Source organism: Notolepis coatsorum (assembly GCF_963971535.1).
Source record: "Notolepis coatsorum genome assembly, chromosome: 8".
In the NCBI taxonomy this organism is placed as follows: Eukaryota; Metazoa; Chordata; class Actinopteri; order Aulopiformes; family Paralepididae; genus Notolepis; species Notolepis coatsorum.
In genome coordinates this window covers 125,577,697-125,599,241 of record NC_140172.1, presented here as the reverse complement: position 1 = coordinate 125,599,241, position 21,545 = coordinate 125,577,697, and the positions used below count along the sequence as shown (strand labels likewise).

Here is a 21,545-nt window from a genome sequence, read left to right as displayed (position 1 = left end):
TGAGAGACAGAGTGACATAGGCTTAATGTGCCACTAGGTGGTCCTAGAGCTCTGGTTAATCATCCCATAGTAGAGATGAGCAGACTGACTGATCAATTGTATTTTCTGGAAGAGAGATCATCAGCATTATAAATAAATAAAGATAAAACGAACCTATGGTTAGCCTACTTTAAGGCCATTGAATGGTGTCGTGATTAAGACGCAGTGCGCTGTCATGATTACATGCTGTTATTTCCTGTCTCACCTGTTTGAGCAGGTTGTGACAGTCATCATCCATCATCGTCCTTGAACTATTTACAGTTCGTCATCCCGCAGCACGGAGAGCCAGCAATACCAATGATAATGCATGTCTCTATAAAGAGCACCGCCGACGCACCCGTGACAGGACACACCCAGCCAGCAGCCAACATGGACATTCATGGTTCAAAAAGAAACTCGGTGCGGTGACAGTTCAGTTTCAGCTGTTTATTATGGGGGTGAATTCGCGGGCAGTCTAGTTGTGTCCGATCAGTAGGGGAAATGGGTGTAGCTTAATAATAAAGTCAAGACCCTTATCCACTCAGCACACACGTACTATATATAATATGTGTGAAGTCTGCAGAACCTCGATTAATAAAACCAGGTGAAAGTTAGCCGAACTAACTATAGACGTCCCTTCAAGTTTCAAGTTTTGTTTTATTTGGCATAAATAAAGTACCGCTACATTACAGTGAAATCCTTGGTTCTGTATATGAGCCCCTGAGAATGTGTTTCATACAGTAAAAAAAAGGTCAAATGAATAAGGTCCAAACACTATATATATACAATATACAAACTAAAGTACAACATAAGTACAACAAAGTGAAATACAAAATCAAACTTAAAAAAAAAAAAGCTAAATGGACAAATGAGGTATGGATTGATTGATTGGAAACGTTATTAACAGATTGCAGAATGGGTACAGTACAGTACAACAACTTCTAAGAGGACGAAGAGTGAATGAATGAATGATTGAAAACTTTATTTAACAGATTGCAGAATGGGTACAAATACAGTACGGCTCAATACACACAATTGTTAAGGGGATGCAGACCAGAGAAAGACTTTCGTCTTGTTTACATCAGGGTCCCCCATTTTCAATTCATAGTGACATTTATGAGGATGTAGTGCAACCATCTTTTTGAACCGTGAAATATCCAGATGATACTAAAAACTCCATGTCCATGCCGTTGGGAGGGCTGTGTAGCAGCAGGGTGGGGCTTTAGACGCGCAGTGACTGAAGCAACAAGTTCCCAGACACTCAGACAGCAGCAGACTCCTCACCGTGTTGCGCCTCCCGGCAGGTGGTCAGTGCGCATCCAGGACTTAATGTGAATGAATGGGAATAATTATTATATCTTCTGTTCTCAGGACCGTCAAGAGCTCTACTTCGAACTGGACAAGACCATCTTTGGTTATTTCATTTTTTTTGTTTTCATCAAAGACTCACCGAGTGTCATTTGGCGTTTTTAGTTGCGCGTTCAGCGCGCGTCTTGTTCCACGGAGTTGCGTCGACTAATAGCGGTCGACCAACATTATACTTTATTTGTTTAGAGCGCTTGTTTTCCACTTGAGAACCATGGCATTTTCTAAATTTGGCAAAAGTTGGTTCCGCCTGCCAACTCTCGACCTGAAAAAGAAAGTGAAGCAGTATGAACACGTCCATCGGGATATCAATCCGAACGACCTGTGGGAAATCGTCGGGGAGTTGGGCGATGGAGCGTTTGGAAAAGTGTACAAGGTACGTTTGTCTTTTATATTTCTAACGGGTGGAAATACAGATCGGTGACTATGACAACTGATATTGAAGTTAGACGTTTTGTTTTTCTCGGAGCATTCCACCCCCAAACCGTCCGGGTAATTGCACCTGCAGCATGGTTTCTGTAAAGTGAGTATTTGAGGGGAACCTTAACGTTCTCATCCATAAAGCCCCCCCTATAGGCTAGAATGGGCTAACTATTCTGCTTGCCAACCAGACTGTCTAATGTGATGCCTCACGAAACTGCAATTTAAACCCTATTTATTTATCTTTAGAAACGGTTAAAATCGAATTTGCGTCCATCTAATCCGGTGAGACCTTCTCAGGTCAGCTGTGGTTTCAGTAGAGATTGATTGATTGATTGATTGAAAACTTTATTAACAGATTACAGAATGGGTACAGTACAGCTCAATACACACAATTGTTAAGGGGATGCAGACCAGAGAGAGACTTTCGTCTTGTTTACATCAGGGTCCCCCATTTTCAATTAATCATAACATATGACATACACGACATAGATAGATACAGTACTGCTACATCTTATGACATACCAGAGTTTATGACTTATCTGTCCATGCCGCAGGTCTAGAGTCCAATTCTATTATATGAGCAATTAAAACTACAGTAAGTGCCACAAGTGTTCTCGGGGGGGGGGGGGGGGTTACCACCATATATCTATAGTTACCACACCCCACACATCCTCGGATGGAGATTCACCAACATACCCACAGTTTCAGTAACCAGGTGTGCCTTTTGAGCAACATTCCAATGGCATCACTCAGAATACCTTTACCTTGACTCTCAAATTATAGGAGCCTGACGCAACAGCCGGTTGACTAAATGGCGAGAGAAAACTGAATGTTGCAGTTCTTAATAAAACAAATAAACAAGGTTTACATTTGTTCCCCAGAGAAGGCACCATATAGGTCTAGAGACTCTTTAATTTACTGGGGTGCTCTGTTGTAGAGCTGAAAGTAGTATCCGAATCAAAAGAAATGCGTGAGGCTTAAGGGGCATAAGGCATTACACTGGAAAAACCATGCAGATTCATTAATTGTAGGCACAATCTGATTGATTGAACATTGTATTAACATATTGCAGACCGTACAATACAGTACAGCTCAATACACACAATTGTTAAGGGGATGCAGACCAGAGAAAGACTTTCGTCTTGTTTACATCAGGGTCCCCCATTTTCAATTCATCATAACATGACATACAGATAGACAGTACTGTTGCATCTAGACATTTATGACATACAGTACTGTTTGAGTAAAACATTTTCTAAAAAGAGAGTATATACATTTGAGGGGGAATAAACTGTACATTGGAGGAGGCGTTGGGTAGGTGGGGTGGGAAACTGTACATTGGAGGTAAACAGGTTTTGCACACATCCGTTTAGTTACAAGAGTTAAAGTTATTAAGAGTTAAAGAGTTTTGAGTGTGTCCTCCAGTGATGTCACCCGGAGGTACTGAATCCAACAAAGGGCAACAACCCCTATTATATTATTATTTTTACATTATTATTATATTGCGGTTTCTCTTCTACAGCAAACTTTCATCTGACAGCATTGCAACCCATGTTACAGCAGCACTTTGTAGGCTATTGATCATTTCCATAATATCAGCAGAAACCGGAGTATGGAAAACAATATGAATTCATACACAGTATATATCAAAGACTCAAAACAATTTGGTAATCGGGACTTGGACACGAGCCTTAACGCTTTCATACGTTCAAAGCTTCATTATTCGGCGTGCAAAGTTTCAATGTGTCGGGTAGATGAGAGCTATGAGTAAGAACAGGTCTCATGATGACTAAATGTCCACTGAGAGGAACTGATTTTCAAAATGACTGTTGAATTATTATTTCTACAAGTTATTAGTGTAAAAAAACAACAACATTTGAACATTGATTTTGTCATAGACTGTGTTGATGCCAGTGGCTGAATCTCCCAGCATTCGGTTCAGCCCTGAATGTTTTCTACTGTCTTCCAATATGAAACACACACACACACACACACACACACACACACACACACACACACACACACACACACACACACACACACACACACACACACACACACACACACAACACGCCTAACCTTGGATGTGAAAATCACTGTTTCAATACAGTAGCAAGTAGAACCCACATTCCATTAGTGTTGATGGCTTCTTCCCGTCTCCCCAGCAGCAGTTATGGGTCAGAGCGGAGCGAAGTTCAGTTATACTTTATTATCCCTTCGGGGGAAACGTGTCCTTCTGCGTTTCACCCGTTCTAACTACTACATGGGAGCAGCAGCGGGCAGCCGCAGTGCCAGGGACCAACTCCAACGTGCCAGGAGTTAATGCTAGTTCAATCTGGATCTCCTAGGTAGCTCTCCTCCTGCTCCCCCTGTGGAGTAGGGCACAGAGGAAGCCTCGCTGCCTGCTGCTTGCTTTGCCCGGTGGAGCACAGTGAGAGTCTTTGACGGTGGAGTGGAAAACACCAGGGGCCTCCCTGGACCAAGTGATGCCTGACTGTAGCCTTGCATTCAATAGAACAGGCACTCTTTTTCTTTTTTCTTTTAAGAAGGCCATTTTATTTTCGGTGTTTTTTGTTTTTTGTTTTTATTGGATAGCATGCGTACGCCAGTGAGATGCACTGGGACGGGGGGAGAGATTTGTGACCGCATCGGAGCACAGGGCTGAGATTCAAGCCCAGGACATGTGTTCCTAGTTGTACCATCATGGACATAGGATTTGAACCCCACCACATGTGTATAATATGAAACACGGCTGGAAACGAGGCTAGGTTACAGATTGAACACATTGCCCAGTACCTTGTGCACTTTACACGCATGTGGGGGGGCGACATCATGTGGAATGTCTACGGACTGCATCGCGGGGAGGCCAGGGGTAACGAGGGTAAAGGAGCCACTCCCACGATACACTGATGTAAACACAAAGGCTTCATTTTACTTCCGAGCGGTGATGGTGGCTCAGAGCGGTCGTTTTGGTAATCGGAACGTTCCTGGTTTGATTCCGGCTCCTCCCAGCAGCGTGTTGAAGTGCCCTTCTTGAGCATGACCCATAACCCCCAACTTCTCCCGATGATGAGCAGGTTGGCACCTTGCATGGTTGCCTCTTGTCATCGGTGTGTGTGAGCGAATGGGTGAATGTAAAGTGCTTTGGATAGGCAGTATGGTTGGCCTTAGCCAACTGTGACAACGCTATTGACAATTTGGATGGACGCTTGCAGCTTAGGTCTTTCCCATGCGCCTTCCTTACACCAGCTGCACTCGAAAGAAGTTCTACAATCCCCTTGTTATAAAAAAAAATGCCAAACGTTTAAATTTGTTGTACATTGCCCTGCTTTTTTATTTTTATTTTTTTAACACATCTCCATTGTCAGCTAACTGCTAGCATCTGCAACTGTGTTGTTCTCGTTCCTGCCGGTTCACCACTTCACAATAAAAGTTCTCGGAAATGTCTTCACAGTCCTAGCTACGATAGACCTACCAGAGCCTTTATTATGACGAGATGACCTGGCAGGAACGAGTGACTCATAATTTTCACCTAAAACGTTTTGTTTATAAACCTAATCCTTACCTCACCCTCTGCGGAGACCTCATGTCCCACCCTAAACATGCTTCAGGAGTTAGGAGACACTAGGGCTGGGCGATATGGCCAAAAACGTTATCGCGATAAAATTATAAAATTATTTTCATATAACTCGATATCGATAATTATCGTCGATATAATGTCTGTCAAGTTTAATTAACTTCTTATGCCCGGCGGCGAATGTCCGGCGGCGAATGTCCCGAGAGTCGAGTTGATGTCGTCATCAGTCCGCGCACGTTAGCAGTTAGCCGACAAGCGGAGTATCTCATGACAATGTACTAAATATGACCCTAAAACACTCTCTTCCGCCCAATACATTGCAACGATGTCCACTGTATACCCCACACTACTATAAACGTGGCCTCAGAATTCACGCCACACACATACTCGGCACGTAAATATATAAAATAGCGCCGTGCAAGCTAGTTATCATAGCCAGCCTGTTGTTTCTAAGCGGAGTATTCCATGACAATGTACTAAATATGCCAGCCTTGTTGTTGAGTCCTACCTCCGGGTCTCCTTCCGGGTCTTCTTCCGCTGTCGGCCATCTCCTTCACTGATTGGTTGTTAGTGCGTGTGCTCATATCCAAGCTTGGAAAATCGATATATCGAAACTTTGCGACCACGTTTCATGTTTATTTCGAGGAAATAATTTATCGCGATAGTTATCGTTATCGTTTTATCGCCCAGCCCTAGGAGACGCACTGTTCCTCTTGTAGTCACAACATGCACCACTGTGAACTGTCATTCACCGTCTCCACATTGTGCTTGGAGGTAGTTTGTGCGGGTGCCACCTCTGGGAGAGTGGGAGGGCAGCCTGTATTGTTCTGCCAGAAAGCCATCGAACAAACACTTCCATGTCCATTAGCTGTATATTGGCCGTTGGGCCAGCGTGTCGTAACAACGGCACCGAAAAGGGGTCAATGTGAATGTTTTTCTAACATCAATCTTCAATGTTATTTCAACACCAGTTGGCATGGGTGCTTCAATGCTGGGCAATGCCTGTGCACTCCATGGAATGTGGTCGAGGTTCATCTGACGTTGTTAGATTGCCGATGTCTCCACCCCCATATAGTTTAGCCTATAGCTATTGCAACACTCTTTGTTCTCCGTACAGAGAAATGTGCCTAACTTGCTTGCATCACCAGTTCGGCTGTGCCGACGATCGCCTAGCTTGGAGGAGACCGGTCCAAACAACTTGGTATGAATATTGGCCACTGTTGATTGGAAGGCTGATCAAACGGAGCATACATTTACAGTACAGTGTAATGAATACAGTGACTTATGTGCGATCGGGTATCGATTTGATCAGTGCTGCTGACTCAACATACCTCCGGTAACACACAAAAAACCACATAATTCTTTCCTAGATTCCAATATCTAGCGGCGGCCACTTTACTGACTTGTAACAGCGTTCATGGCAGCGGTGAGGCCTGCTAGAAATATTTTTCTCTCCCCACCACCACCCTCCCACCCATCTGAAAGATCCAGCCTCCGCTGTGACTGTCCCTAAGTGTGGATGAGGACTCATCCACACACCTGCAGTTGTCAGGGCTGTTCTAGACAAAGGGGAGGGTGAAAACAAGCAAGCAGTGGATGGATGGAGAGAGAGGGAGACAGGAAGTGGTGGGCAGGCAGGCAGAGGCATCAGGGGACAATGTACTGTGTAGACCATGGCTCTCACAGCTCACACTAATCAGCTTGTCTGTGGGAAGGGGGAGGCCTCCAGTGGCGAATCTCGGATCACTGGTTCCAATGTTAAAGGGATAGTTCAGATTTCATTTTCTTTTTTACATAAAGTGGTACGAAATCAATGCATAGCCATTAGCCGACTTACCGATTCCCATGGTTGGAAGTTCCAGCTGTGTTTTCAGAGCGAGCCAGGCGGCTTCAGACCGGTAGGGGGACCAGTAAGGAATGGGTTTTCAGCCACGCCACAGCAGAATACAACAGTCCTTGTGTATTTCCCATGCTTGATTCTTCTCTCCATTGAGTAATGGTAATACACTTGCGAGAGAAGAATTGAGCATCGATGACACAAGTAGTCATACCACATGATGTCAATTACATCTGTACCATCCCTTTTTATGGTGTTTAACCCCACCCCCTTTCAGCACCACCACACACACACACTGGAATATTTCTCCATCACTTTGTCATGCAATGCCCCTACCTCCTTGCCTATACAAATGAATGAGTAGAAAAGGTTGCAAGGGAGTGCAGTATCAATATCAAGATTCCTACACTATTGATATTAACCCTTCAGGCACATGATATAAGACTGAGGACTCCAAAATAATCTCCTAAATCTCAATACTATTCTTTTTAACCAAAACAAAAAACTCTGCCTAAGAAAGAAGCCTTCTTTTTTTTCTCCGCCTCAGTCTTCAGATTCAAAACAAAGCCTCCCCAGGCTCCAGTGTCAAAAGAGCTTGAGAGTTCAGGGAGGCTTCTGTCAAGCTGACACTCTAAACCAAAGGTCAATAAGACCAGCAGAGTGGAGAGCACTTCGCTCCAGTGTGTGTGTGTGTGTGGGCGTGTGTGTGTGTGTGCGCGCGCATTGCTGGAATTTGCTGAAGACAGCTATGAAAGGAGTTGCACTTATGGACTCCATGAATCAGCAGATCATCAGCAGTATGGTTATGTAATTAACAGACGGGCACCTCTAGTGTGAGTGACTTACTTAAGATTCTTGCTTTTGATTTGAATATGATTGTTTTATGGACACATCTCAGTGCGTCAGTCGCAGGGTTTTCTACCTCTGGTTGGATGGAGAATAAACCATCTCTATATGCGCCGTTTACAGTGATGTTAGTTGTGTTGCTGTTTTTGGATTCTGTGCCCATGATTTTACAGAATGAAGAAACCAAATTGTGGTGGTATTGTGGCTTTGGGGGGTGTTTGCGCTACACGCACACAGGCGGTTGTTGACATTCTCAGGTTGTATGCGTCACAGGATCGTGGTATCACTGTCCACTAACTCAGTGTCACAGCTGGACAGGACACTTGAATCACTAACAGTGTGTCAGAGTTACAGCTGGAGGAGGCGGCAGGGCTCTACGCTAACCTTTTTCCCAAGGAGCACATGTGCTCTTAAATGAAAAGATTTAGGAGCACAGTGAAGAATAGTTTATTAACAAACTATTTATTACATGCATATTATACTGTGCATACTAAGGGTCAAACATCTGTGCAATAGCACATACCACCAAAAGCACACATTGGCCCATGCCTACTAGACGCAAAGGATATCGGTGTCAAGCTGCTTTTGTATGTTGTAGTGTTGTCACGATGGCAACATTTTGACTTCGATACAGATGGGAAAGGTAATGGAATATATTATTAGATGACAGAACATGGAAAATTCTTTATACAATTCTTTAATTCATTATTATTTAAACGCAAATAATAACAATTGTTCTGTTACAGCTGCTGAGCGATATACTATAGCTACTGTCCATCAATATCTTCATTTGAATGAAATAGGTTCAAGAGAGAGAGACTCTCAGCCCCCCTTCCCTCACTATGGCTCTGAGCAGGGAGCGAAATTAACTTTTTGACTCACCGGCCAGTGGCGGGTAGATGGGAAGAGTCTACCCGCCACGCATATTTCTTACCTGCCAATATATATTTTATATATACAATTTTTTTTTAAATAAAATATATATTATATAATCATACTTGTAGTTGTATTATCTGCGAGACATCGCCACCACGCAATAAGTCAAAATGCTTGCTATCTGCAAACAGCTCCACTGTCTGTTTTGGCTGTGTTGCTCTTCTAGAAAAATAATCCTTTCAGGGTTGCCTATTGAAATACTGTACACTTTCCTACTGTACACTTTCCTGATTAATTGAAATGGGGGACCCTGATGTAAACAAGACGAAAGTCTTTCTCTGGTCTGCATCCCCTTAACAATTGTGTGTATTGAGCTGTACTGTATTGTACCCATTCTGCAATCTGTTAATAAAGTTTTCAATCAATCAATCAATCACACCTCCAGTACAGAAACATTGTTTGAGTTTGCGTGTCAGGTAGACCATTGATTGACAGTCGAGTCTGCCAATTACATCACATCGCTTGCACTCCGGTGCTGCAGCTGGACCCATTGCCCACCTCTGCTGTTGATAACGCTAGCCAAGTTATTATACACAGATACACAGTGGGCCAGTTACTTTGGTGTAGGGGTGTAACAATGCATCGATCCTAAGGGGGAAATTCAACTGCATCGATTTGAAAATGTTAGAAATTAAATAGATTATCGCAATTTTAATGTGTACACGTTATGTTATTGTCATGTCCGTTACAGCCAACACACCGACATACGCTACTGCATCAACGTTATGATTAACAAAGCAAGGCATTCGTTTTGTTGCATTAACGTTATATTACTATTGCTATCGATAAATCTAGGTGTTCTAAAATCTATTGCTATTGGTAAGAGAGACTATAATAAGTTGGTGTCTCGGAAAACGAGAGCCCTGATCGCGGAGTTTCAGGAAGTAAACAAGAAAAATTAGAGCTTCCGATTGGTCATTTGCTTTATTTCCCATGAAACCAGTCACTTCACTCTACTGTGATTGGACCGTTGGCTTGAGTGCAATGTGGGACTTGTAGTTTTTTAACGATCTCGCAGCGGAGGAAAAAAAAGACGAGAGGCTATAATCTGTATTCGCACAGCGTGCGCGTAATTGATTTTTACCGTTCGCATACAAATATTTTTAGGGGCCTGCTTATGAACTACACGTCTACACGCCACACGGCGGGCAGCCCTCTAAGTGTCATGCGCCAAAGGTAAAAACAGACCGCCCCTGGCGGGCGGCGGGCTTTAGTTTCGGTCCCTGGCTCTGAGCCTTCCCAGGGATAGCTTACAGTAGTTAGCGTTAGCAGGTTCGCTTAGTTGGAGTTAGCAGCTAACATTAGTTAAGGTTTTTGCGGAATGGCGAGGATGCAAAGCATGTTAGACCATTGGACCCGTTGCTCGTGGAGTTTGTTGCACATAGAAACAGCGTGATGTTTGTGTGAAATAACAAGACGGGAGACTAGAGCGTGTGTCAACTGTGCGTCTGTATTGCAAACAATAACATGGGCATCATATAGCTTACATCCTGGTCCCTGCTGGGACGTACCAACTGAACACACCACTGTGGGGGGGTTATACAACATTCCCCATTCCCTTGTAACATGTGACTCGCGAGATGAGTTGTTACTACTGTAGGGATGGGTACCGAATTCGGTACTTTTGAGGTACCGAACCGAAACAAGTCGGTACTACCGAGTATCGAAGCAAGTGATAAACCAAAAAGAAAATAAAAAAAACTTTTTTTTTTTTAACTTTTTTTTTTCATGTCAACGTTCACACACACAATATGCTTACCTAGGATTTGACTTGATTCAACAACAAAGCAGTCGGAGCAATGACGAGCCGAAAACTGTCGAAATTGTAGTTATTTGAAGTTTGGATTTTTTTTTTACGACTGAGGTAGGCAAATAAAATTTCTTGAGACTAAAGTACCGAAAAAAGGTACCGTTGGGTACCGGTATCGATTCACAGGTACCGGTACCGGTATCGGTTCAAATGTGAAAGGTACCCATCCCTAGTTGTTACAGAGCTGGTCCGCGCTGCTCTGTCTATTATGAAATGACAATTGCGCGTTGACATGCCCACTACGCAAAACTATTACTCGCACACTGTGCTCCTAAATAATTCTTCCGTTTTGCACACATTTTTAGGGGCAAATGCGAGTGAAATGCTCGCACTGTAGAGCCCTGGGCGGGACACTTGAATGAATCACTAACTCAGTGTTACAGCTGGACACAGACAGTCATACCTCGGCAGCCTGGGACCCCGATTTGAGAAATTCAATCTAGCCTCTGTGGACCGGTTTTGGAACTGAAACGTCCATAAACGCTGTGTGTGACACAGTTGGAGAAGTCTGTTTTTAAAACTCACTCCTCTGGTAAAGATACTGCCCTTTGACCAAATAATGACTTGGCTTTTATTTTGGCGCCACAGATAGCGCTGCTGCCTTTTTCATGCTGACATGCGAAGGACCTGCGACTCGTGAGACTGGGCGAGAGCTCTTACCCACGAGGGGAAGTGAGATCTCTCTCTTACCCCGAGAGGAAGCTAGATCTCTCTCTTACCCCGAGAGGAAGCGAGAGCTCTCTCTTACCCCGAGAGGAAGCTATAGCTCTCTCTTACCCCGAGAGGAAGCTAGATCTCTCTCTTACCCTGAGAGGAAGCTAGAGCTCTCTCTTACCCTGAGAGGAAGCGAGAGCTCTCTCTTACCCCGAGAGGAAGCTATAGCTCTCTCTTACCCCGAGAGGAAGCTAGATCTCTCTCTTACCCCGAGAGGAAGCGAGAGCTCTCTCTTACCCCGAGAGGAAGCGAGAGCTCTCTCTTACCCCGAGAGGAAGCTAGATCTCTCTCTTACCCCGAGAGGAAGCGAGAGCTCTCTCTTACCCCGAGAGGAAGCGAGAGCTCTCTCTTACCCCGAGAGGAAGCTATAGCTCTCTCTTACCCCGAGAGGAAGCTATAGCTCTCTCTTACCCCGAGAGGAAGCTATAGCTCTCTTACCCCGAGAGGAAGCGAGAGCTCTCTCTTACCCCGAGAGGAAGCGAGAGCTCTCTCTTACCCCGAGAGGAAGCTCTCTCTTACCCCGAGAGGAAGCGAGAGCTCTCTCTTACGCCGAGAGGAAGCGAGAGCTCTCTCTTACCCCGAGAGGAAGCGAGAGCTCTCTCTTACACCGAGAGGAAGCGAGAGCTCTCTCTTACCCTGAGAGGAAGCTAGATCTCTCTCTTACCCCGAGAGGAAGCGAGAGCTCTCTCTTACCCCGAGAGGAAGCGAGAGCTCTCTCTTACCCCGAGAGGAAGCTATAGCTCTCTTACCCCGATAGGAAGCGAGAGCTCTCTTACCCCGAGAGGAAGCTAGTTAGTTACATGTGCAAATTGCTTTCACACATGCCATTTAAAAATAGTGACATAAGTGAGCGTGTAGACGGTGGTGTTTCTGGCCCTATACGCTCCTTATGGGGCCAAAAAGCACCTGTATACACTGTACTGTGGTGCAGATGAACAGACTGAACCCATTGGCCTCACGGGCAACGGTATTTAATGCCGGGTGGGGAACCATCCAGTCAGGTGTTGATGTCTGACCCAGAGGCCCTCGTAGTCCATTACACACACACATGAGAGACACATGCACAGACACACACACACACGGCATTCTAGTGTGTCTCTTCCTTTGTGGGCCTCAGGCTCTGTCTCCACCACATAAATCACTCGCACACGTCCAGCCGAGCTAAGAGAGGGTCTGACTTCCTGTCCGCTCTCGAGTGTCACAGGATGTTTTTCTGTCTCTGTGCATGTGTGTGTACATATGCTCGGTAGTCGTTCTGTGAGTGAGTGTGTGTGTTTGTGTGTACAAGTATGCTCACTAGTCCCTCTGTGTGTGTGTGTGTGTGTGTGGGCTTGCACTTGCGACTGAAGTGTTGACGGGCCTCTCTTGACTAATTAATGACCCACGTGCCACTGAGCACGCTGCCCTGCTGTCACCAGTGCAAGTGGTCTCCATAGACACCTCCACACAGACGTAGGCTGCACTGGCGGCTCCCTATCGTTCCCAGGGGGGAAATATGTGCTGCCGCCGCTGCTGCCATCTACTTGTAACCTACTCCCTATTGTCCGCGACGTTGTGCTGACTTGTATTGTACCTAGCAGCAAGATAAATGCTCATGTGAAGCCAGTCACATGGATGCAAAGAATCTCTCTGTTCAGTTAATGTCAAAGTAGGTTTAAACATTAGGCTGCCGTTTTATTTCAATGCAGACTCCGTTGAGAAAGTGCTTTTCACTTTTTTTTCCTTTTGGATTTTATTTATCGGCACAATCTCTTATAACTATAAATAAACAAGTCTTTCACACGGTTCGAATAGTTTTTAAAGAGTTCTTGGAACTTGGTGAATGACTGTTTTGTCTTTGCTGTGTCTTTGGAGGTCACTAAGAACTCAATGACGTATCACTGAAAATACCGTGGCCCCAGTGAAGGCTATTTAGGGAAACTATGGCCTTCAGATTGTGAATACGGCTTTTTATTCAAACAATCCGAAATAATGAATACATTTCAATAGCAAACATAACACCTAAAGTACTACAACAATGTGAAAAGCCCCTTTTAGCCTCCTCAGACCCTCGTCGGAGCTCCAGGAGCCCCGGGCCGGCCTCTAATCTCGGGGAGCAGCTGTGCCCGTGCTGCCTGATAAGGGTCCTCGAGGGTGGGTGTGGGCCCAGCAGGATGGGAGTCCCCTTCATGCTCCGGTATGACGCTGTCACTGACGTACATGGACACAGACTGTCTCTCCTGTATGATCATTATTCCTCCAGTCCTTGTACTGTAGCCAATATAGACCTGTACCAAGGTGGGTGTAGTGAAAGGTATTGCGATAAAAATGCTTGTTTAGACTGAAATCATTTCCTGATGTGTTCACTTTATTTAATATTTTTACTAGGGATGTCCGATATTATCGGCCTACCGATATTATCGGCCGATATCGCCATTAAAATGTGATATCGGAAAATATCGGTATCGGTTTTCAATTTTTTTTTTTTTTTTTTTTTTTTTTTTTTTTTTTTACATTTCTATAACCTTTATTTACCCAAGCAAGCAAGTAAGAACAAATTCTGATTTTATTTATTGTCAAAAGTATGCATAATGTTGTGTTAATTCCACAACAAGAGTGTAATGTTAATTACCTGAAATGATAAAAAAATTTGGGGGGGGGGGGCTGCATTTGCATATATCGGTATCGGTTGATATCGGTATCGGAAATTAAGAGTTGGACAATATCGGTGTATCGGTAAAAAAGCCAATATCGAGCATCCCTAATTTTAAAACTCTGGTGGTGCTTCTTCTTAATCAGTTTCAAGAAATATCGTGCAAATCCACCATTCCTCTGTGACTTGTGTGGGCAGAATCTCGTCTTTGTCAGCCAACCAGTTATGGCTGATTCACGACAGCCCTGGTCTTGAGATGCAGTCCGATAGTCATGAACAAAACTGAAACCTAGGCTATTAGAAAACATTTGTGCACAAGAGTGACTTCCAGAGTACCTAACGGATGTACGCTCTGTGTCAGGCTTCCCGGAACCTCGATCTGCACTGTGGTGACTCTTGGTCGCAAGACTGGAACATTTCTCAACGTCAAAAACGTTAACATCCTCCCAAAGACCAGCATACCCTGCGCTGACTCAAGGTTCAAAGCCTCAACTTCCTCTATTATGTGCATCACACACACCCATCATGTTACAGCGCTATAAAAAGCAAGACGCTAAGTCTGTGTTTGTTCTAGTAGAAAGAGAAATAACCTCGCCACTGGATTGACGGACCACTGTTCTTTCCCTCTAGACCACCAGTTTAGACGAGTGTCCTCCCACTTTCACGTGCAGAAAATAGCTCTCGTCTTCTCCTCTCTCTGCAGTCAGTCACACCCAGGGAGGGGAGAGCTTCCTTGTTAACAAGCCTCCTACTCACTTTCCAGAGCTTGTAGGGTTTAGGCAAATAAAGACCCTCCGTGTCGAACGTGAGAGCAGCGCTGCCGTTCCAGGATCAGTGTTTGGTAAATGTTTAGATTAGAAGAGGGAAGGTGGTGGTGAGTGAACCACGGCTAGCCGGTTGCACTGAGTCTGCAGAAACCTTGCGGGTTACAGAATAACATTTAATTTACATATTGGTACATCATAGTATTGCAAAGAAGACCCAATAAATCTCAATGGGTCCAATTTCATTCGGATATCTTGAGGTGACAGGTCAAGGAATTCCATTGTAAATGGCCATATATTGCCCAGCCCATATAATTTCCTTCAAAGGTGCACCTTTGTGTAAAATAAATAAGTACTTCCACAGGCCTTTTACGGAGGTCAGACTTTACTAGCTACTGTAGTGTCTGTAGGCTATAGGGGGAGGGCGGAGAGGTGTGTTGAGAGCCGCATTCCTTTTCAGAGATGGAGACATGTACAGGTTTATGATGTGGCAAAGGTCCAACATGCATGTGACAAGACCAGGATTTTCAATGTGTGTGTGCTCATGCATGTTCCATATGTTGTGGTTCTGCATGTTGTGCACAAAACATGTGTCGTCAACATGTGGCGCACACACTCTCGTCGTCTCACACTGTTGTTTGAACTGGAGGTGGTTGACTCCAGGGAGTGCTCTCACGCACCAGGCGTATCTAGCCATTATGACCCCATGGGCCCCTTGCATAACTGAGTCCCAGGCTCCGTTTGAGGCCTCTTGAAGTCAATTTGAACAGATTATCTGCTACTATATACTGCCCTGCAGAAGCTAATCGCAGTAACTACAGTTTATTTTCAAAATGTAGTTATAAAGTTAAGTGTTTTATTTTGTGACAAGGTTTCTGAGTTCAATCTTGCTCTGTTTTTAGAGAAAAGGGGCTATAGAGAATGTCAGTAACCAGGGACCGAAACTAAAGCCCGCCGCCCGCCAGGGGCGGTCTGTTTTTACCTTTGGCGCATGACACTTGGAGGGCTGCCCGCCGTGTGGCGTGTAGACGTGTAGTTCATAAGCAGGCCCCTAAAAATATTTGTATGCGAACGGTAAAAATCAATTACGCGCACGCTGTGCGAATACACATTATAGCCTCTCTCGTCTTTTTTTTTCCTCCGCTGCGAGATCGTTAAAAAACTACAAGTCCCACATTGCACTCAAGCCAACGGTCCAATCACAGTAGAGTGAAGTGACTGGTTTCATGGGAAATAAAGCAAATGACCAATCGGAAGCTCTCATTTTTCTTGTTTACTTCCTGAAACTCCGCGATCAGGGCTCTCGTTTTCCGAGACACCAACTTATTATAGTCTCTCTTACCAATAGCAATAGATTTTAGAACACCTAGATTTATCGATAGCAATAGTAATATAACGTTAATGCAACAAAACGAATGCCTTGCTTTGTTAATCATAACGTTGATGCAGTAGCGTATGTCGGTGTGTTGGCTGTAACGGACATGACAATAACATAACGTGTACACATTAAAATTGCGATAATCTATTCTAACATTTTCAAATCGATGCAGTTGAATTTCCCCCTTAGGATCGATGCATTGTTACACCCCTACACCAAAGTCACTGGCCCACTGTGTATCTGTGTGTATAATAACTTGGCTAGCGTTATCAACAGCAGAGGTGGGCAATGGGTCCAGCTGCAGCACCGGAGTGCAAGCGATGTGATGTAATTGGCAGACTCGACTGTCAATCAATGGTCTACCTGACACGCAAACTCAAACAATGTTTCTGTACTGGAGGTGTGATTGATTGATTGATTGAAAACTTTATTAACAGATTGCAGAATGGGTACAATACAGTACAGCTCAATACACACAATTGTTAAGGGGATGCAGACCAGAGAAAGACTTTCGTCTTGTTTACATCAGGGTCCCCCATTTCAATTAATCAGGAAAGTGTACAGTAGGAAAGTGTACAGTATTTCAATAGGCAACCCTGAAAGGATTATTTTTCTATAGCAACACAGCCAAAACAGACAGTGGAGCTGTTTGCAGATAGCAAGCATTTTGACTTATTGCGTGGTGGCGATGTCTCGCAGATAATACAACTACAAGTATGATTATATAATATATATTTTATTTAAAAAAAAATTGTATATATAAAATATATATTGGCAGGTAAGAAATATGCTTGGCGGGTAGACTCTTCCCATCTACCCGCCACTGGCCGGTGAGTCAAAAAGTTAATTTCGCTCCCTGTCAGTAACTACAAAATCACTGGATAGTCAAAAAACGTTAAAGCCATTTTCCCAGTTTGGCTGTTTGCATAGTTACTGCGGTTAGTTTCTGCAGGGCAGTATACTGCGTGACAATCGCGCGCGCGTGTGTGTGTGTTTTCTTGTGTGTATACAATCCAAGGAGAATACTGGACTCTGTCTGCAAAATCTGGAGCACCCGTTTCAGCCTTCCCCAATGCCCCATCGTACCAAAAGTTTCCAGGGACCAGCAGAAGTCACGCATGTGTAGCCTACATACTGTTATTGTACTGAAACTATAAACAACCTGACGTCAAAGTTGGGTAGATGATCCACTCCGGTTGTTACTGACACATAAACACCACCACTGACGCGCAAAAAGAAAGACGGGTAGCCAGCTAGACATCTAGCCCGGACACACAGACCCACAGACTGGTCTTAGCCCATTTTCTGCATCCCGGGGGTCTCTACGGCAACCAGAGCCAAACAAACCAGAGAGGGAGGGAGAGGGAGAGAGATCACACTCTCTGCAGGGAGAGTGAGCTAGAGTAAGACACAGTGCACATCTTTGTTTTCCCCGGAGAGGAGTTGGAGCTGAATAGACAGAATATATCTGTGCACTTCACTCAAGAGTTAAGTTGGGACTGAGGTTTTGAAGAGAGACAATCTTTGTTCCGCTGGGCTGGGCTGGGAGAGGCTGCTGGCTGGAGGGTGTTTCTGAAGCCTGTTTGGTGGGTGACATATTTCCTCCCAGTTTAGGTGATTAGGTTAGTGAGATTAGAGAGCGTCGAGCAGGATGATGGCCCCTGCAATTACTTCCTCTTTTCTCTCTATCGTGTGTGTGTGTGTGTGCGCGCACTTAAGTGCATACCCGTGCACACACACACACACACTCATGCATACATCGGTGCCTTGATGCTGAGATGGTTTCCAGGAAGTCAGGGGGTCTCCTGCGAGACACAATGAGACGTTTCAGTGTAATTTCCTCTGTATACAGTAACGGTAAAACATGCCTGCACATTCATGCACACATATATATACACACATATGCACGTGCATATAATACGCACACACGAACACACAGATGTGAAGATGTTTTTTTCTATCTCCAACCCTTCCCCTCAACACCCCCTAGCCAGCTGAACTCCAGAAGCACATTCCTCAGTCTTGTTCCCACTGAGATGTGTGTGTGTGTGTGTGTGTGTGTGTGTATGGACAGTAGGGGTGGGAATCACCAGTTTAATCACGATACGATACGATATCGATTCTTTGGACAACGATACGATATTATCCGATATCACACAGTCTGCCACGATACGATACGATACGATTCGATTCAGGTGCCTGCGATCGATATGAGACGATATTATGTGCCCATTTAATACAATCAGTAACATTTAAATCAACAAAAAAAAAGGCAATGGAAATATCATGACATTTTTATTTTTGAGCTCTTCCAGACATTTAAATGAAAAACAATCTATTGTTTTTAATACAAATAGACCTCCTGTTCACTGTTTTTGGTTCATTTCTTTTTTTTCCTCGATATTAATATCCTATTCACTGTCACAGAGCTGTATTTTGGCTGGAAAAGCATATTGGGAGTCCCAAGGTGCAGTACTGGCCAGATCCTGTTAGTGGGGCTATCCCCGAGAATGCACCCTCCCAGTCCACACTTCTCTCTGCCTATGGCTCTGAGTTAGCTTGTTAGCTCACGCTAAAGTAACGTTATCTTCGATCTTTAACGCGACGTGGGCATAATGGAGTGACAAGGATTGCAAAGCAGGTTAGATGCATTGGACCCGTTGTGGAATAAAACAGCAGGGACATGTTTTGGGTCACAGAATAGGCACACTAGTCTTGCTCTATTGACGCTCTAGACGCTACTGATGTTAAACGGAGTTTGAGTTTCACAACACTGGGCGCGGGGCGATGACGTCGCCGTCGCCGGATTTTCAAAATAAGAGTATCGCAATATGAATCGATCTTTTTACGTGGCATCGATCCTATTTGATTATTGATAATAGATCGATATATCGATCTGGATCGATGTATCGTCCCACCCCTAATGGACAGGACTATATTTGTGAGTACCAAATGTCCTTACAAAGATAGAAAGATGAAATAAAATCAGTTTTTTAAAGTGAGGATATTTAGCTGGTTGCAAGGCTGCACGATTTTGGAAAATAATAGAATTGCGATTTTTCGGACAGATATTGCGATTGCGATAAAAAAATTAAGCAGCATCTGGCCTACGCATGGGTCTTTTCGGGACACCGAGCCTGAAAATGTTTCTTTTTACCTGGGAATCGATACCGGTACCCAACGGTACCTGTTTTTCTGTACTTTACTTTCCCTCTCTGAAGTCAAAATTTCACAACACACAATCTAAAACCCCTTACCTCCCTCTCCCAAACCGATCTTGTATCTCAATGGGATTTTCTGGTTAAATAAATAAAATTAAAAAAAAAATTGCGATATTTTTTGTTTGTTTTGCGATTTGATAATTGCATCATTCCAAATCGCGATTTCGATTTAAAATAGATTAATCGACAGGGTGAGTGGTTTGGTTTAGGGAACAACGGAAATGGAAATTAATATTATTTAGTAGGTAGTACAACATGTTGGACAAAGGCCTGCATTGCACTCATACCTGCACGTTCACAGAGGACGCACTGCAAAGCACTGTGGGGCAGAGTGCCGTCACCGGAGTCTTGCCAGGCAGCTCGACAGGGAAACGATTGGAGCACGGAATATCAGCGACATTAAAACTTAAAATAATAGATTAAATAACAGGAGTAGCATTTTCTGGAAGATGGAACGCTTGTAAGCTAGGACCGGTATAACTTTCTGAATTTCTTGGAGTTTGGTCGTTGTCCTGTATAGGCTTGGGCGGTATAATTTTTTTCATACCGTCATACCTCATGACCTAATACCCCGGTATACGGTATATGACGGTATGACTTTCATTTATCAGCGGGGGGGGGGGGGGGGGGCCCGGGGCAACCCGTGTTACCAAGTAAACAAATCACGGAGATGGCCAGTTAGCCCGCAGCATCGGAGTGCTACTATCGTTAGCACTCAGAATGGTAGCCAGGAGCCCGCAGCATCCTAGTACTACTGACGTTAGCTCTCATAATGGTAGCCAGAAGCCCACAGCACCCTAGTTTAAGTTTAAGTTTATTTGGATCCCCATTAGCCACAGCAGTGCTGGGGCTATTCTTCCTGGGGTCCATAACACATAAAATACAGTTACAGACGTATACACTCACAACATTTACATATCATACAGACAATTAAAACAACAATAAAAACCCTTATACACTCATAACATTTACATGACATACAGACCATTAAAACAACAATAAAAACCCTTATACACTCACAACATTTACATGTCATACAGACAATTAAAACAACAATAAAAACCCTAATCAAATTCATAATACAAGATAAAAATATATACGCCTTATGAATTCATAATACAATACAATAATACCTGTTCATATCAGCCAATTATACAATATTTTAATAATATATCCCTATCAGATACATGCCTTTTCATCCATATATACCTATCTCTTTATCAGACACATACATTTTCATTTACGTACACACTATCTATTAGGGAATGTCAATTTCTTTGGTTGAAAATGTTGTTTTACCACGATTTTGAAACGGCATTTACTATTCTCCTGCTTAACATGTCTGGGAAGAGAGTTCCATTCCTGCATACCACGGAACATGACAGTTCGCTTCATTGCATTCGACCTCACTTTTGGAAGTGTAAAACCTCGTGCAGAAGCATGTCTGGTGGAATGGTTGTGTCTGTCAAGACTTATTGATAAATTGTTATATAACAATACTAACTAGTAACGTTAGTATTGTGTATTCAAAAACGCACCGGACTGCGACGTAACGTTTTACCGTTTATTTGCTTGCTCCACCAGTGCACAACAACACACACTCTCGTTACCACAACGCTTTACGGTATTTTCACAGCACTGTCGCAACATTACCGTAAAGCGTGAACGCCGTTGTGATCCACATACACAACAGTTAGCTCTCAGAATAGCCAGTTAGCCCGCAGCACCAGCAACAGTAAGTGTGTCTCATTTAATTTCCACCACTGAAGCGGGGTTTCCCCTCCTCCTCCTGTGTGTAGAAGACAACCAACTCTGCGGCTCGCTCCACTAGTGAGGACTGGTCTCGCCCTCTGCTGGCGCGTGTGTGCACTACAACGAACCACTGTTAAAACTCTGTTTCAGTGTACCGTAATATAAACAAAAAACTCATCTGTGATTTTGACGGTATTGATTTTCAATACCGTCGGGATTTCTAAATACCCTGGTATACCGTCATACCGCCCAAGCCTAGTCCTGTAGTTGTA

At 44.0% G+C, this 21,545-nt stretch overlaps 1 protein-coding gene across 1 annotated transcript in view; it reads left to right on the top strand.

Moving 5' to 3' along the window:
• Positions 1–1,295: 1,295 nt before the first annotated feature.
• The window catches only part of stk10 (serine/threonine kinase 10), a 97,030-nt gene continuing 76,780 nt past the window's right edge, over positions 1,296–21,545 (top strand). The window contains exon 1 of the mRNA XM_084320911.1: positions 1,296–1,759. Within this exon, the coding sequence (XP_084177037.1) occupies positions 1,598–1,759 (162 nt within the window). The 5' untranslated portion in view covers positions 1,296–1,597. The remainder of the gene's footprint in view (positions 1,760–21,545) is intronic.